The 19,610-nt window shown below is 31.0% G+C and overlaps 1 protein-coding gene across 5 annotated transcripts; it reads right to left on the bottom strand.

Moving 5' to 3' along the window:
* Nucleotides 1–487: 487 nt before the first annotated feature.
* On the bottom strand, nt 488–3,726 carry LOC131656687 (delta-1-pyrroline-5-carboxylate synthase-like). Of its 5 annotated transcripts, XM_058926332.1 has the most exons (8): nt 3,576–3,717; nt 3,299–3,458; nt 2,997–3,197; nt 2,661–2,910; nt 2,208–2,372; nt 1,965–2,042; nt 1,503–1,592; nt 488–922 (listed from the first exon to the last, which is right to left on the bottom strand). In XM_058926332.1, exons 4-8 carry the CDS (start codon nt 2,718–2,720, stop codon nt 872–874), a joined length of 444 nt encoding a protein of 147 aa, XP_058782315.1. In that variant the 5' UTR covers nt 2,721–2,910; nt 2,997–3,197; nt 3,299–3,458; nt 3,576–3,717; the 3' UTR covers nt 488–871. The 5 variants fall into 5 exon arrangements, with proteins under 5 accessions (XP_058782315.1, XP_058782316.1, XP_058782314.1 ...); XM_058926333.1 differs by having other exon boundaries at nt 2,661–2,727; nt 3,299–3,726; XM_058926331.1 differs by having other exon boundaries at nt 2,661–2,805; nt 3,299–3,726.
* Between the last annotated feature and the right edge of the window lie 15,884 nt (nt 3,727–19,610).

The following is a 19,610-nucleotide window of genomic DNA, read 5'->3' on the forward strand; positions in this document are numbered from 1 at the left end:
GGTCTCCTGCCACGGCCAAGAAACCGAGGCTATATGTAAAATAATCATGGCGTAACACTGAGGCCACGGTTTAGCCACAAAAATCCAACTGTGGGTTATGTGGGTGTAGCCTAAAGTATAGTCCACGGTTTTTTGGTATATACCATGTTTTTTTGACATCCGTGGCTTTTATAGGCCACGGTTTAAGTAGTTTGATTAAGGCCGCGGTTTATATTTGCCATGATTACAGAACTGTGGCCATATGGTAAAACCACGGTTTTAATTTAACGTTTAGCATTCAGTTTTGGTTCAAGGTATAGCCATAGTTTGGTTATGACCACAGATTTAAAACCGTGGTTATATTTTATGCATTATAAACCATTAATCTTGCCACGGTTTATTTCTGTATCATTATATATATATATATATATATATATATATATATATATATATGTAGGCCATTATTTGAAGAAAGCTAATGTTCTTTATATAAGAATCATTTCCTGTGTCAAAATTATATTAAATCATCAAATTAAGATGCTTTGCAATACTCTTTCTTAAATTTCATGCAACCACCCCTTCAATTCAAACCATTCCTAAACCATAAAACATTAGTGTCTTATCTATATACATTACATGCATATCATAATTTATATACATTACATGCATATCAGAAGTCAATATTCAATTTCAAGAAAACTAAAATTGTCAAGAACAGTGACAAAATGATGCTATAGTCCTTATGTTGGTTGTCGAATCAGATGCAAAAGCGACAAGGTCTGAATGATGCTATAGCAGAGTAGTTGCCTAAAAATCCTTTGGCATACTTGGCTTGAATGAGACCACCTATGAATTGGCAGAGCATCCTAGCCAATGCCACCAAACCCACTCTCTAGTTGACAAACATGCTAATAATTGTTGCTATAAATATGAAGCAAACACACTGCATAATCACAAACATGAGGTCAGCAAACTAGTACAAAAACAAGTCAAAATCTAACACCAAACTATTAACTATTAGTTTAGCAAACATAAGATAAGATTGATCGTATACAAATTGAGGACCGAAGGTTTATTAACATCAAAATCTAACACCAAGTGAGTTTCTTGCCATTGGATACCATGTCCACTTGTAACATTCTCCCAACATCAAGGGGGTTAGGAGCATACATTGATTTGTCGGCACCTGATAAATAAAGATGATATGCATATATCTTTTATGCCGAGACGTGCTATATTTTCAGATGAGAGGCGATACCACTGAAACGAACATTTTGATACCTACAGCACTTCATTCGAGCACGGCTTGGTAGAGAAGTAGGTTTCTTGAATTCATATAAACAAACAACTTAAGCAACAATATCCAATATCACTAAAAGGAAATATTGCATGAACAAAAAGGATATATTGAAACATGATGATGTAATGAAACAATAATCAACTTATACTAGAAAGTTCTTATATTTATCATGCGAAGAAATTTTTGAAAATAGAAGATGCATAAGACAAGGTGCCTTATATACCTGAACAAGAGCATCAGGTTGAGACTCGAATATTACCAGGAGGACACCAAGAGGACACAATATTTTCTCCAAGACGAGGTCATCTACTAGCTGAACACGTATAATAGCAATCAGAACTGTCTAAATGATTAAACTTATTTTTTGTCAAAATCTGTCACTAATTGTTTATCTTAGTTCAAGATTAGTGAACATAAGTTACAAAATCCATTTCAGAATTTTTCATTTAATCAAATACTAGAAAGATAAACATTTTTTTATCCAAGTGGCAAGAAGCTATGTTATTCTTACATAAGGTTTGGGATTCAAGTTTTGTGGATATAAAAATACACACGGAAAAATTTTTGCCCCTTTATGAGTCAACCTAGCTCGGCTCGTATTATTTAAAGGATCTAGACCAATAAATATTTGAGTTTGGAGGATAATAGCATCCTTCAAATGAATGAAAAGGGGTTTTGATCTGACCTCAATTCTCTTCAAAATATGGCCAATTGGTTCTTCCATATCTGCCAGCATGTGCACAGACTTTACAAGACTAGAGATCTGTTAAGTACAAAATCAAAGTTCAGATAAAACACATGCTCACATTTATTAAAAATCGTGTTTTGGATTGTGAGGAATCAGTGTTAGACAAAGGGAATAGTCAAAATCTGGGTGTTGTATCCTTTAATTTTTACTCCAGTATATGCAACCAAATTAAGCTCTTGCCTTCTCAGGCTTCAAGGTTAGACGTGATATCAGAGACTTTTCATATCCGACTTCCGACGCATCATCAATATCAGCATCATTCTCTAACCTTATCAACTTTTTGTTTTTCTCCAATGCATCGGCCACGGCCAGCAATATTTCTCTCCTTTCTTCATATTTTAGGGCCTGAAAGCCAAAAATATCAATATAATTCAAATGACCATCCTACATCAGATCACTGTGTTGGAAAGAAAGCATGTAAACAAGGTCATTGTAAAATTTCTATATTAGTCCTTAAAAAGTTATCATTACTAAACTTGTAATTAGAAAAATACAATGAGTCACCAAGCTCATTTTTTACCCCTATAGTTTTCCATGAAGGTGAATGTGATAATATTTTAAACTTTAATGGACTTAAGAGCTAATATATGCAAGAACAATTTACATGTTTTCTCATTATATAACTGTTTTTACCTGAAGACGTCTAGAACTATTACGTGCTGCAACTGCCATTTCATGTGCAGTCTCTTTCATTAGGAAACTAAAACAAAGAAAAACTCATCATGATAAGCTTGAGGCGACTTAGCTCGTGACATCATGGTTTCAGATGCTTCCTTGGCTGCAACGTAATAGCCCGGTTGAGGACACTTAAGCTAAACTTAACACCATTCAATGATAAGTTTAGTGACAAATTGTACTAATGGAATTGTTGTCATTATCATACCTGTAAGGAGAAAACAGTCAATATTTAAATTTTTAGAACTTAAACTAAAAAAGTGATTAAATGAAAGCAAGAAAAAGAAAACCTACCTATGAAGAGAATAATGATAAGGATAGTGATGAGCCAGTAAGGAAAAACAACACTAAGGGCAACACCAACAGTGATACCAAGCATAAGCATAGGTTGAAAAAGAAGAGCTAAATGATAATCCATTATCAGAACATCTTTCGTTGGATGACGAACTCTTAGGTTATAAAACACAGACGAAGTCGATGCTCCCATTATCATACCTTAAACACAACAACAACTTACATAAACAACTTCATCTTCATCAACTTCATAAACAAAACAAATCATTAAAAATGGACAATGATATGGTTTGAATTCTTACATTTGGAAAGAGCTGCAGAAGACTTTGTATCGAAACCGATAATAAGAGTAAGCATAGGAACAAAAATGCCACCACCACCAACACCACCAACAGTTCCAAACGCAGATCCTAGAAAACCAATAACTGTCGCGAAAGCAAGTCTCCAACTAGCTTTCAGTTCCTGAAAAACAAACACAAGAATCAGTTCGTGAAAGAAACAGTTTTTTGAAACTCAAATCGGTTGAATCGGTGTAAATCGGTGTTCGGTGTTCGTCGCTCGTTCATGACGCCAGCGTACGTCGTCGTTTCACCGGCATGTGTAAAGCGCAGAAGAAATTCGACAGAGACTTCGGCTAGAACCACCACGATTAGCAACAAGGCGAATGAGGGAAAAACACCGAGAGGAGGCTGGAGGAGAAGGAGCGGCACCGTGTGTTTGGGAAAGAGAAAGAAGAGAGAGCTTGATTGATTTTAGGGTTTGTGTATTTATCTTTTCAATTTTTCTTTTACTTTTTTAATCTAAAAAAATTATAAAAGAAATTAATTATGAGAGGGAAACCAAAAAAAATTTGGAAATTTTGGAGGGATATATTTTTTTAGGGTTGGGCTAGAGTTTGAAGTGAAAATTATAAGGCCGCGGTTTTCCTTTGCGGTTAAAAATATCTGCAGTTGTCTAACCGTAACAATTGAAGTAAAGGTCACAGTTTCATACTCTGGATTCAATATTTTATAGCATAATTCTATGCTTTGAAAACCCTGGTCAAATCATATATGTGGCCACGGTTTCTAAGCTATGGAAAATTTTAGCGTGGATGTAGGCCAAAAATGTAGTAGTGAATGAAAGAGATATGTGGAAATGTTTAAATCCTTGTTTAGATAAAGAGTTACTGTCAATCTCGCGGTGCTTTAGGACCTGTGAGTTGGCTGGTATTGGATGTAGAGAGAAGTACTTACCACATCGTGCCGCTATACATTTTGGTGTGGATCGAGATATTTCTGATAATGTTGCCTCTAGATACTATGATCGGTGGAAGCAATTGAAATCAAGAGAGGAAAGAGATAACAAGAGAGCATAGGTTGAGAAACATCAAATGGATGTTCTCATGATGGAGTAAGTTAAAATGGTAAGACTTTGTCCAGTCATGAATTTGGTGATTTCACATCATCAAATGTGGGTGAAGTGGGTGAAACTAATAGTCAAAGCTGTGATATGGAATTTGATCTTGAAAGGAGGATTTAAAATCTTAAAAAATAGATGTCTAACCATAAAAAAGCGAGACCTGGCAGTAAGTCATAAAACCAACTTGTTATTCCTAATTTGTGTGAGCTTGCAACAATAGTATATCAGGCTTGCTATTTCTACACCAATGTTTCATACACCCTACAGTACACCGTATACTATTACCAAACAAAATGGCATAGTACAGAAACCAAAGTAAATATGTCTTATTAAAAAATTAAATTTAATATGCTTTTTGTATATATCTACGGTGTACGGTGTAGTGTTTGAAAAGAGTGTACATATATCATTTCTCATAGTATATTGCTTTGTATGATGCAAACTATGAATGTGATATGTGTTTTCATTCTGTAGTATGTAATTAGTATGGAGTGATTCTGTTGTAATTAAGACTTGATCTGTTGATTAAAATATTTTATAAGTAGCCAATTATGGATTTGCATTAATGAAGAATTTATTCATAATAAAGCATTTCAATTTCCTATTAATGAACTAACAGAATTTAAGTACTCTCTCATGAGATCAAAGTGTAGTTATTATTCTTTAATAATAATGATATAAAAAGATGGTGATTGAAGCTGCACTAGTTTTATGAATTCTTAAAAGATTTTCATTGAAGTGTTAAATTAAATTTTTGAGTTGGTTAGTTTCCATATTGAACTCTTTAATCATAATACCAATTTTGACTTTTAAATTAAGTATTATTCATGTACTAGAATCATTAATATCTCATACGTTCATTCAATAATCATAATTTAATTCTCTTGTATTATTATCATACATCTTTTCATGTTTGATTCTTAGGGCCAGTTTGTTTTAACTTTAAAAAAATGGATTTTTTCTTTGTATTTTTAAAAATAGATTTTCTAAAACTGTTTTTCAAAATATTACAAGTTATTTTATATTCGTTTTTTTTAAAATGAAACACTTAATTTGACATCCAATAACATAAACATACATAATTGAAGACCAAAACTTAGTCAAAATCATAATTTTTTCAAAAAGTTGTATTTCAAAAATAATTTTTATGAAAATCTATTTGAAATAGCTTCAAAATTAAGTGATTTTTTGAAATTTTGATATCCAAATTTTTTTCCGATAAATAGATGAAATACCTAAAATCACATTTTAAGAATAACTATTCAAACAAAATTTTCATTTGAAGCTTTTATAAAAAGTTTCTTTGTAAAAAAAATTTTCACAAAATTTAGTAACACTATAAAAATCATTTTTAAAAAAAGTCAAAACAAACGGGCCCTTAATTGTACTGACTCTCGAGAGAAACCCTCTTTTTAAATTTATCTCCTTTAGGCATATCATTTACATTATTGATCATCATACATATATCATTCAGACTCTCACAAAACATTCCCTAAATTTAACTCGTTCACCATCTTTTTCGTCTCTCTCTGCCATTAGCAACTGAGAATAATGAATAGTTTGAGAAGGATTTAACCTCATTCTATGTTTGGAATTTTCGAGTAGGAAACCTCCATGATCGGGAAATTGTCATCATTTTTGAGGAAAACCAAAGTTTCACCAAAATTTTTAAATTGTTTGTATAAAATTTAGGGTTAATACCTATTCACCCCTTGCCATTAGGGCGAGTTTTGGTTTTCCCCCCTTATTAGATTTTTTGTTAGATTCCCCCTTTATAAAACACAGATTCTATTTTCGCTACCCCCTGTTCTCTTGTTTGGCTGACTGGACATGGGTGCTACCCCGTATTCTCTTGTTTGGCTGACTGGACATGGGTACTTGGCTGACTGGTCATATAAATCTCTTGTTTGGCTGGCTGCTACCCCCTATTCCCTTGTTTGGCTGACTGGACATGGGTGCTAGCCCCTATTCCCTTGTTTGGCTGACTTGACATGGGTACTTGGCTGACTGGGCATATAAATCTCTTGTTTGGCTGGCTGACTGGACTTGTTTACTATAGATTAATTTTCAAAAAAATTTGATTCACATAGGAATCAAACCCACAAACATATAATTAGCATCACAACACCCAACCACTGAACCAATTCACTTTATATGTTTAAATCTTGTTCATGACATTATATATTATATTGTTTGTTTTATATTGATCGGTATTATTCCATTTGAACAATATTATTTTATATAACGTTTATTTTATTCCATCTGATCAGTATTATTCCATTTGAACAGCATCCAACGTATATTTTATTTTTTTTATTTATAATTTAATCAATATTTTTCCAATAAATAAAGTTCTTACGTATATTATATTGGTTTTTATAAAACGTTTTTTTATAATGTGTTTTTATAACGTTTTTTATGTGTTAACGTATATGTTAACGTTTTTTTATAATGTTTTTTAATAACGTTTTTTTTATAATTTTTCTTTAATAACATTTTTTTATAATGTTTTTTTATAAAGTTTTTTTTATAATGTTAATATAATAATAAATAATAAATAATATTAGTTTATAAAATAATGTTAGTTTATAAAAAAATTTAGTTTGTAAAACGTTATAATTTATAAAATTAGTGTTATAAAATGTTAAAACCTTAATAAAAAATTTATATGCCCAGTATATTAAATAAAATTAGTTTTATAAAATGTTAAAACGTTAATGTATACTATATAAATATTAGCGAACTGCTAATAAATATGCCCAGTATAAAATGTTAAAAACTTCTAATGTATACTATATAAATATTAGTGAACTTCTAATAATGGATACTAAATTTATAATATTAGTATTATAAAATATTAAAACGTTAATGTATAACGTTAATGTATACTATAATGTTAACGTTAGTGTAATTTAATAAATATTAAAAAACAATAATGTATACTATATAAATAATAACGTTAATATATGTTAGTTTATATTAATAAAAATTATTTATTTTTAACGAAAAGGTTAATATAAGTTGAATAAAAAGCATTCATTTTCAATAAATTGTAGTAGTTCAGTTGGTTGAAATATTGTGTGGCAACCTTTAAGTATTGGGCTCAATTCCCATGGTTGTAAAATTTTGAAAAAAAATGCAATTAATTTTTCAAACAGTGCTAATTAAATAAATAAATAATATTTAAAAAGCCACGTGGGATGCCACGTATTCAGATTCCCTACGCCCAGTCAGCCAAACAAGGAATAGGGGGTAGCGGAAATAGAATCTGTGTTTTATAACGGGGTGAATAGATATTACCCCTAAAATTTATGTGGTCGTATTGACTTGTAATTTTTAGTGAGGCTTTTGACATGATACCTTAAGTGTTTACACACCATTTAGAGGTCATTAATTACTGACTTGGATCCTTTGTAGCCATACTAACTATGTTGCTAACCTCATGCATACGTTGATGCATATCTTGACTAGTTTAACCTAAATTGACCTGTTCTTGTAAGACTTTTGTTTTGGTTTATACTTGTTGATTGATGTGAATTCATGTGAGGTCCTTGACCTATAATATGATGTATAGTGGCTGCCTATAGCTAATCTCTTTTAGGTTCCATCTTTTCAAAACTTCAAATCTTTTCAAACCAACTTAGTTAGGTTTCTTTTTGAAGTGTGTTCATTGCATGGTATAAAACTTGATTGTTGCTTGTTCTTAGGTGTTGTTAAACACTTATGTTGTTCTTTGTTATCATATCTTATGAAGTTGTAACCTGTAACACCCCAAATCTACCCTGCAATTAACAGGAAAATTAGAGTAAGTAATCTTCCCTTAGTAACCAGGTTCTTTTCAATTTCTCCCTTTTTCGAATGAATGGATTTTGCAATCTCACAAGGCTTGGGATCTTGTTCTAAACCAGTGAAAGGAACTCTTCCAGTAATAGGCAACCCAATGATGCTTGAATATTCTTCCAAGGTAGGCGATAGTTGATAATTAGGAAAGGTGAAGCAATGATACAATGAGTCACAGAATTGAATCAAAGTGGAGAGGATTCCTTCTTACATGGTCAACAAAGTTACTTTCAAAGAGGCCTCCACTGAGCGATGGATTTCAAATTGACTTCTTTGGGACTACACTCGCGAGATCAAAATGACTATACCAGTCTCCTATAATAAGTGTACACTCTAAATCCGGGTTAGGATATGTCTCACCACAAGGGGCATGACTCCCTTTCCCAATACAACCTAATAAAATAACAAGTATACACATAGGAAAATAAAAGACACAAATAAAAGGTTATGTACAAAAACAAAGATAATAACAAAAGATAATAACAAAAACAAATATTGGGTCAACCGTTCCACAGATACACCAATAATTTGATCATTATCCCCAGCAGAGTCACCACTTTTCTGTAGCGGTGAAATTGGAGAGACTAGAGTCATAGGAAAGACTTAGCTCATTTTAAACAGAGTCGCCAACGCGCATTATTGTTTCCAAAAATGAATGGATGTTATTATTTTGATTGTGATTGAATGTTATATTTTGTCAAGATAGTAATAGTTTTTGTTGTTGTTTAATGTTATATGTTGTTGTGATTGAGTGAGATTGAGATAGTTTTTATGTTATTACGAATGTTATATTGTTACATTGTTAGTGTGTTATTGTCAATGTTATTTTTGTTTTTTTTTAATATTGTATTATTGTTATATATTATTTTTACATATTGTAGAAAAATGAATTATATTATGTTATTGTATTGAGATTGTTATTGTGTTGTTGAGTATGTTGTTGTATGTTGTATTAATATTATTTTTGATTTTATTTCTTATTGTTGAAAAGTGACTTAGTAAGTTGTTGTATTGAGATTGTTAATGTGTTCCTAAGAATGATGTTATTGTGTTATTGTACTATTTTATTGTTAAATGATTTTGAAAGCATTTGATATAAATTTCAGAATGTATTATGGATTGCAGTGGGATGAAAGTCGATAGATTTGACTCGGTGTATGAAAAAGGAGTTGTGGAATTTCTTGAATTCTTGGAAAAGAACTTCTTGGCAAAAATGGAATCTTTTATTATTCTTGTGCTATATGCGAGAATATAAAAAAATGAAAAGAACGTATTATTTCATCACCTATGTTGTGATGTAATTTGTAAAAATTATATAATATGAATGTGGCATGCTGAAGTAGATAAAAACCAAACCGCCTTGTCATAAATACATGAAGTTGACATTGATATGAATGATTGCCTAGAAGATATGACTCGTGATATTGGAGAATATTCTTTTATGAAGTCGAGATATTCAGTACATTTATCATTATCATTTAAAATTTAAATAATTCATATTTAATTGTTCTCATTTTATAAAATTATAAAATTTGCTAAATAAATATTTTCCAGCACTCTAAACTTGTATGAAAAAAATTATTCAAAAATTTAATAGTTAGAGGGTGATTGAATAATTTTCAAAGTTTTAAAAAATTACAGGGACTAACACTCCATGCATCAAAATTTTGTAAGGACCAAAATATGTTATTTTTTAAATAGGGATTCAAAATAAAATTTGAAATATTTATATGGACCAAAAATATATTTAACCCTAATTTTTTTAACATATTACTTTTTTGATAAAGAAATTCAACTTACGTATATGAGTATATTACAATAAATTTCAACATATAAATATTTAAAGAATTACCAAAAATAAAAATTCAACAAAGACCAAATATAAATAATTAAATAGAATTTTACAAGATGGATGACAACAGGGATGAAGCTAGAGAAGAACTCATGGTTTCACCATCATCTGGTGAAAACAAAACTCTTAGAACTGCATATTTTCTCCAACCTTGCATCCAACATTCTAATGTTCTTTCATTCAATTTTCATATTAATTTCCTCTAAAACTACCATAAATCTACCGCTAGAAATAAGCTACAATAGATAGAGACCACCCATTGAAGATTGGAAAAAATGGGTCAAAAGGTTACGACCAAAGTTCAAATGTTAATGATTATAAATTGGAATATTCCATGCAATCAAAGCTTCTACGTATGAAATCAAAAGGGATGACAAGTTGATTCTAGAACTTGCTAATAGATGGTTTTCCAAGACAAATACATTTGCTTTCCCTTGGGGAGAATCAACATTAACATTCTTCCTAAAGCGGTTACGACTTCCTTTGTTGCTTTGATTCCTAAGACGAATAATTCGCAAGGCATTCATGAGTTGAAACCTATTTGTCTTGTGGGTTGTTTGTATTGTCTCATTTTTAAGCTTTTGGCGGCAAGATTGAAAATGGTAATTAAGAAGTTAGTTTCTCCTTCTCAAACGACATTCGTTGAAGGGAGGCAAATGGTGGATGGGGTTTTGATTTTGAATGAGGTGTTGGATTATACTAAAAAGTTCAAGAAGAAGTGTTTAGTGGTGAATGTGGACGTTAAAAAGGCTCATGATTGTGTCATGGGATTACTGGAATTACATCCTTTCTATAATGGGTTTTCGTTTTAAGTTGTTGTCTTGGTTGGAAGCGATGCTTTTTTCTAGCTCTTTGTAGATTTTGGTGAATGGTAATCCTACAGATGATTTCATAGCATCTATAGGGCTTAGACATTGGAAACTGTTATCGCTGTTTTTATTTTTACTAGTGGTGAAGGGGTTGGAGGGTTAATAAGGAATACGTGTGTTTGGGAGTTTTTGAGGTTTTCATTTCAATGATCTTATTCACTTTGAGATGTTACAATTTGCGGATGATTCGGTGCTTACTTGTGATGGCTCTTGGTCAAATTTGTGGTACATTAAAGAAATTCTTTGAGGTTTTCAGTTGGAATCCGGTTCATGTATTAATTTGAGCAAGAGTAATATCTACAGTCTGAACTTTAAGTAGACTTTTCTTAATGTCGCTTTGGGTTTTTTGACTTTGAAGTCGTAAAATTGTCGTTTCTTTTTCTTGGTATTCAGGTAGGGGCCAATCATAGACTCAAAGCTACTTGATGTTTAGTGATTGCTAAATTGAGGAATAGGCTCTTCGTGAAGGGGAAATAACCTTTCTTCGGGTGGGAAGGTAACGTTCTTGAATTCTAATCTTAACAACATTTCCATCTTTATGATTTCCTTTATCAAAGCGCCTTTATGTATTTTGGAGGAGATTGTGAGTATTCAAAGAAATTTTTATCAAGGATTGGTGATGGTAAGAGAAAGATGTGATGAGTTAGTGGGAATAACGTGTGTTTGTCTAAAGATGAGTGTGGTTTAAGGGTTAAATGTTTTGGTGGATTGTAACCTTCCTTTGATGAGAAAGTGGGGATGGCGGTTTTTTTCGGATAAGGAAGCTTTATGGTCGAATCTTATTAATTTTTATATGGGAGTTATTTCGTCAATCTTCTTGAGAGAGAGGTTCACCATAATATTTTGAAATCATCGCTTTGGTGGAGGGATGTGTGGTAGGGGTGTGCAATCTTCGGGTGGGATGGGAGGCTTGGTTCCACTATAGCATTTCTTGTAAATTAGGGAATGAGGTGGATATTAGTTTCTGCAATCATTGTTGGTTGGGCCCGAGGCCTTTGAAGGAGCTTTTTTCTCATGTCTATGAGGTTTGTGTTTCTCGTAGGAGTAAAGTGGGGCAGTTGGGGTTTTGGTTGGATGGCTTTTGCCATTGGGATGTGGGGTCATTGATTTTCATATTTCCGAGGACCTTAGGGAGGAATGGTTGGAATTGTTATCTATTTTGCGGGACTTTCATTTTAATATGGAAGAGTTGGATAAAGTGGTGTTATGGAGGGATGTGGGTGGCTTCTTAGTGAAGAATAGTTTTAAGCGGCTTTATGAATTAAAAGCTCATAATTTGGTAGTGAGTGATAGGTGTCTTTCTTGATTTGGGAGAGGTTTGGAAAGCACGTGTTCCGAGTCAAGTTAAACTTTTTGGTTGGAGGTTGTTGTTAAATAGTCGTCCTAACAAACGTGAGCTTTTTTTTGAGAGGTGTGTCTATTCTTTTGATGAATAATTTGTGTTCTTTGTGTGCTTTTTTTGAAGAATCAAGTGGCCATCTTATTTTTTCTTGCATTTTTTCTGGTTTGGTGTGGCGGGCAGCGTTCCGTTGGTTGGGGGTTGTTGCAGTTGAGGCTTTTGAGGTTGGTGGTTTGGTGGATGCTTTATTTCTTGTTGACGTTTTGTCGAAGTTTAAAGGTTTTGTTGTTTCATTCTTCCTTCTTTTTATTCTTTTCTTAAGTTGCTTGTTAGTTGCAGTTTTTGGTTATTTAGAAACCAAGCGGTGTTCAATACAAAGGTTTGGAAGTGTGACGATGTTTTGTCTTTCATTAAAAATCTTGGTTGGGATTGGTTGTTTATTATTGACAAAGGGAGATTGTGTTTTGCTAAGGAGGCTTGGTTTTCCACTCCTTGGTTGTTTGTTGGTTTGTAGTGCTTGTTGGTTGGCGTTGCACAGGCTTTTTTACTCCTTCTTGTTGGGATGTTTGGGTGACCTCTTGGTCTCCTTTGTTCTTCTTGTATTTTTTTGCACTTCTTGCGCTTATTAATACAAGTTGCTTATAAGAAAATTAACATTGGAAGACACAAATGTGTGTTTTCGTTATTCTCATTTGGGTTGTTCTGATTCTAACCCCGAGCAAGTAAAAGAAGAACAAGAATTAATGAAAACAAAAAGAAAGTTTAATAGTTATAGCTAAAAGAAGTGAATCAAAGGCATGGATGATGTCTTTTATAGGGGCTGAAAATAGCAAAGTGGAGCATGAAGCTTCTCTGGTTTATTGGTTGTCAAGGTTTGTTTTTACTGCATATTCTTTTGATACTATTTGTAAAAGTGTTATGTTGCAATACATTTAGCCCATGGAAATAGAATATCTCTTGCACGTGCTATTTTTGCTAGTATTTATATGGATTTGAGTTTGCTTAAGAGCATCATTACAAAATATGCAACAACAAGCATGAAAAGTTTAAAAGTAACTATTTGGTCAATAGGCTCAAATATGGCCTTTAGAGAGGTTTCTTGTTCTTAATCCACGCCCTTGTAAAATAGGACATGGTTTATGAATGGTGGTTAGATGGGGTGGAGTTAAAGTATTAAAAATATAAACACTTGAAAAGGACTTGAATTGTGCAGGATTTTTGAAATAGTTTTGTGTGGCAACCGTACGAGAATTCACCATCTGTTGAGGTTTATAATGAAAGAGATATGTGAAAATGTTTTAATCCTTATTTAGATGAAGAGTTACCATCGCTTGCGAGGTGCTTTAGGACCTGTGAGTTGGCTGATATTGGATATTGGATATAGAGAGAAGTACTTACCACATCGTGTCGCTATGCAATTTGGTGTCGATCAAGATATTTCAGATAATGTTGCCTCTAAATACTATGATTGGTGGAAGCAATTGAAATCAAGCCAGGAAAGAGATAACAATAGAGTAAAGGTTAAGAAACATCAAACGGAATGTTCTGATGTTGGAGTAAGTTAAAATGGTAAGACTTTGTCTAGTCATCAAATGTGGGTAAAGTTGGTGAAACTAATAGTCAAAGCTGTGATATGGAATTTGATCTAGAAAGGAGGCTTTAAAATCTTAAAAAAATAGATGTCTAAGCATAAAAAAGCGAGACTTGGCAGTAAGCCATAAAACCAACTTGTTATTCCTAATTTGTGTGAGCTTACAAATAGTATATTGCTTTGTATGATGCAAACTATGAATGTGATATTTGTTTTCATTTTGAAGTATGTAATTAGTATGGAGTGATTCTGTTGTAATTATGACTTGATCTATTGATTAAAATATTTTATAAGTAGCCAATTATGGATTTGCATTAATGAAGAATTTATTCATAATAAAGCATTTCAATTTCCTATTAATGAACTAACAGAATTTAAGTACTCTCTCATGAGATCAAAGTGTAGTTATTATTCTTTAATAATAATGATATAAAAAGATGGTGACTGAAGCTGCACTAGTTTTATGAATTCTTAAAAGATTTTCATTGAAATTTTAAATTAAATATTTGAGTTGGTTTTAATTTCCATATTGAACTCTTTAATCATAATACCAATTTTGACTTCTAAATTAAGTATTATTCATGTACTGGAATCATTAATATCTCATACGTTCATTCAATCAATCATAATTTAATTCTCTTGTATTATTATCATGCATCTTTTCATGTTTGATTCTTAGGGCTAGTTTGTTTTAGATTTAAAAAAATGGATTTTTTCTTTGTATTTTTGAAATTAGATTTTCTAAAACCGTTTTTCAAAATATTACAAATTTTTTTATATTTGTTTTTTTTAAAATGAAACACTTAATTTGACATCCAATAACATAAACATACATGATTGAATACCAAAACTTAGTCAAAATCATAATTTTTTCAAAAAGTTGTATTTCAAAAATGATTTTTATGAAAATCTATTTGAAATAGCTTCAAAATTAAGTGATTTTTTGAAATTTTGATATCCAATTTTTTTTCCCATAAATAGATGAAATACCTAAAATCACATTTTAAGAATAACTAATCAAACAAAATTTTCATTTGAAGCTTTTATAAAAAGTTTCTTTGTAAAAATATTTTTCACAAAATTTAGTAACACTATAAAAATCATTTTTAAAAAAAGTCAAAACAAACAGGCCCTTAATTGTACTGACTCTCGAGAGAAACCCTCTTTTTACATTTATCTCCTTTAGGCATATCATTTACATTATTGATCATCATACATATATCATTCAGACTCTCACAAAACATTCCCTACATTTAACTCGTTCACCATCTTTTTCGTCTCTCTCTGCCGTTAGCAACTGAGAATAATGAATAGTTTGAGAAGGATTTAACCTCATTCTATTTTTGGAATTTTCGAGTAGGAAACCTCCATGACCGGGAAATTGTCATCATTTTTGAGGAAAACCAAAGTTTCACCAAATTTTTTAAATTGTTTTGTATAAAATTTAGGGTTAAGACCTATTCACCCCCTGCCATTAGGGCGAGTTTTGGTTTTTCCCCCTATTAGTTTTTTTGTTAGATTCCCCCCTTATAAAACATAGATTCTATTTCCGCTACCCCCTATTCTCTTGTTTGGCTGACTGGACATGGGTGCTACCCCCTATTCCCTTGATTGGCTGACTAGACATGGGTACTTGGCTGACTGGGCATATAAATCTCTTGTTTGCCTGGCTGCTACCCCCTATTCCCTTGTTTGGCTGACTGGACATGGGTGCTAGCCCTTATTCCCTTGTTTGGCTGACTGGACATGGGTACTTGGCTGATTGGGCATATAAATCTCTTGTTTGGCTGGCTGACTGGACTTGTTTACTATAGATTAATTTTCAAAAAAAATTAATTCACATAGGAATCAAACCCACAAACATATAATTAGCATCACAACACCCAACCACTGAACCAATTCACTTTATATGTTTAAATCTTGTTCATGACATTATATATTATATTGTTTGTTTTATATTGATCGGTATTATTCCATTTGAACAATATTATTTTATATAACGTTTATTTTATTCCATCTGATCAGTATTATTCCATTTGAACAACATCCAACGTATATTTTATTTTTTTAATTTATAATTTAATCAATATTTTTCCAATAAATAAAATTCTTACGTATATTATATTGGTTTTTATATAACTTTTTTTTATAATGTTTTTTTATAACGTTTTTTATGTGTTAACGTATATGTTAACGTTTTTTTTATAATGTTTTTTTTAACCATTTTTTTTTATAATTTTTCTTTAATAACATTTTTTTATAATGTTTTTTTATAACGTTTTTTTATAATGTTAATATATACACTATAATAAAATATTAAAATAATAATAAATAATATTAGTTTATAAAATAATGTTAGTTTATAAAACAATGTTAGTTTATAAAAAATGTTAGTTTGTAAAACGTTATAATTTATAAAATTAGTGTTATAAAATGTTAAAACCTTAATAAAAAATTTATATGCCCAGTATATTAAATAAAATTAGTTTTATAAAATGTAAAAACGTTAATGTATACTATATAATTATTAGTGAACTTCTAATAAATATGCCCAGTATATTATGCCCAATATAAAATGTTAAAAACTTTTAATGTATACTATATAAATATTAGTGAACTTCTAATAATGGATACTAAATTTATAAATATTAGTATTATAAAATGTTAAAACGTTAATGTATAACGTTAATGTATACTATAATGTTAACGTTAGTGTAATTTAATAAATATTAGAAAACAATAATGTATACTATATAAATAATAACGTTAATATATGTTAGTTTATATTAATAAAAATCATTTATTTTTAACGAAAAGGTTAATATAAGTTGAATAAAAAGCATTCATTTTCAATAAATTGCAGTAGTTCAGTTGGTTGAAATATTGTGTGGCAACCTTTAAGTATTGGGCTCAATTCCCATGGTTGTAAAATTTTGAAAAAAATGCAATTAATTTTTCAAACAGTGCTAATTAAATATTTAAAAAGCCACGTGGGATGCCACGTATTCAGATTCCCTACGCCCAGTCAGCCAAACAAGGGATAGGGGGTAGCGGAAATAGAATCTGTGTTTTATAAGGGGGTGAATAGATATTAACCCTAAAATTTATGTGGTCATATTGACTTGTAATTTTTAGTGAGGCTTTTGACATGATACCTTAAGTGTTTACACACCATTTAGAGGTCATTAATTACTGACTTGGATCCTTTGTTGCCATACTAACTATGTTGCTAACCTCATACATACGTTGATGCATATCTTGACTAGTTTAACCTAAATTGACCTGTTCTTGTAAGACTTTTGTTTTGGTTTATACTTGTTGATTGATGTGAATTCATGTGAGGTCCTTGACCTATAATATGATGTATAGTGGCTGCCTATAGCTAATCTCTTTTAGGTTCCATCTTTTCAAAACTTCAAATCTTTTCAAACCAACTTAGTTAGGTTTCTTTTTGAAGTGTGTTCATTGCATGGTATAAAACTTGATTGTTGCTTGTTCTTAGGTGTTGTTAAACACTTATGTTGTTCTTTGTTATCATATCTTATGAAGTTGTTACCTGTAACACCCCAAATCTACCCTGCAATTAACAGGAAAATTAGAGTAGGTAATCTTCCCTTAGTAACCAGGTTCTTTTCAATTTCTCCCTTTCTCGAATGAGTGGATTTTGCAATCTCACAAGGCTTAGGATCTTGTTCTAAACCAGTGAAAGGAACTCTTCCAGTAATAGGCAACCCAATGATGCTTGAATATTTTTCCAAGGTAGGCGATAGTTGATAATTAGGAAAGGTGAAGCAATGATACAATGAGTCATAGAATTGAATCAAAGTGGAGAGGATTCCTTCTTACATGGTCAACAAAGTTACTTTCAAAGAGGCCTCCACTGAGCGATGGATTTCAAATTGACTTCTTTGGGACTACACTAGCGAGATCAAAATGACTATACCAGTCTCCTATAATAAGTGTACACTCTAAATCCGGGTTAGGATATGTCTCACCACAAGGGGCATGACTCCCTTTCCCAATACAACCCAATAAAATAACAAGTATACACATAGGAAAATAAAAGACACAAATAAAAGGTTATGTACAAAAACAAAGATAATAACAAAAGATAATAACAAAAACAAATATTGGGTCAACCGTTCCACAGATACACCAATAATTTGATCATTATCCCCAGCAGAGTCGCCACTTTTCTGTAGCGGTGAAATTGGTGAGACTAGAGTCATAGGAAAGACTTAGCTCATTTTAAACAAAGTCGCCAACGCGCATTATTGTTTCCAAAAATGAATGGATGTTATTATTTTGATTGTGATTGAATGTTATATTTTGTCAAGATAGTAATAGTTTTTGTTGTTGTTTAATGTTATATGTTGTTGTGATTGAGTGAGATTGAGATAGTTTTTATGTTATTACGAATGTTATATTGTTACATTGTTAGTGTGTTATTGTCAATGTTATTTTTGTTTTTTTTTAATATTGTATTATTGTTATATATTATTTTTACATATTGTAGAAAAATGAATTATATTATGTTATTGTATTGAGATTGTTATTGTGTTGTTGAGTATGTTGTTGTATGTTGTATTAATATTATTTTTGATTTTATTTCTTATTGTTGAAAAGTGACTTAGTAAGTTGTTGTATTGAGATTGTTAATGTGTTCCTAAGAATGATGTTGTTGTGTTATTGTACTATTTTATTGTTAAATGATTTTGAAAGCATTTGATATAAATTTCAGAATGTATTATGGATTGCAGTGGGATGAAAGTCGATAGATTTGACTCGGTGTATGAAAAAGGAGTTGTGGAATTTCTTGAATTCTTGGAAAAGATCTTCTTGGCAAAAATGGAATCTTTTTATTATTCTTGTGCTATATGCGAGAATATAAAAAAATGAAAAGAACGTATTATTTCATCACCTATGTTGTGATGTAATTTGTCAAAATTATATAATATGAATGTGGCATACTGAAGTAGATAAAAACCAAACCGCCTTGTCATAAATACATGAAGTTGACATTGATATGAATGATTGCCTAGAAGATATGACTCGTGATATTGGAGAATATTCTTTTATGAAGTCGAGATATTCATTACATTTATCATTATCATTTAAAATTTAAATAATTCATATTTAATTGTTCTCATTTTATAAATTTATAAAATTTGCTAAATAAATATTTTCCAGCACTCTAAACTTGTATGAAAAAAATTATTCAAAAATTTAATAGTTAGAGGGTGATTGAATAATTTTCAAAGTTTTAAAAAATTACAGGGACTAACACTCCATGCATCAAAATTTTGTAAGGACCAAAATATGTTATTTTTTAAATAGGGATTCAAAATAAAATTTGAAATATTTATATGGACCAAAAATATATTTAACCCTAATTTTTTTAACATATTACTTTTTTGATAAAGAAATTCAACTTACGTATATGAGTATATTACAATAAATTTCAACATATAAATATTTAAAGAATTACCAAAAATAAAAATTCAACAAAGACCAAATATAAATAATTAAATAGAATTTTATAAGATGGATGACAACAGGGATGAAGCTAGAGAAGAACTCATGGTTTCATCATCATCTGGTGAAAACAAAACTCTTAGAACTGCATATTTTCTCCAACCTTGCATCCAACATTCTAATGTCCTTTCATTCAATTTTCATATTAATTTCCTCTAAAACTACCATAAATCTACCGCTAGAAATA

The sequence above is a fragment of the Vicia villosa genome, linkage group LG3, assembly GCF_029867415.1.
Source record: "Vicia villosa cultivar HV-30 ecotype Madison, WI linkage group LG3, Vvil1.0, whole genome shotgun sequence".
Classification (NCBI taxonomy): domain Eukaryota; kingdom Viridiplantae; phylum Streptophyta; class Magnoliopsida; order Fabales; family Fabaceae; genus Vicia; species Vicia villosa.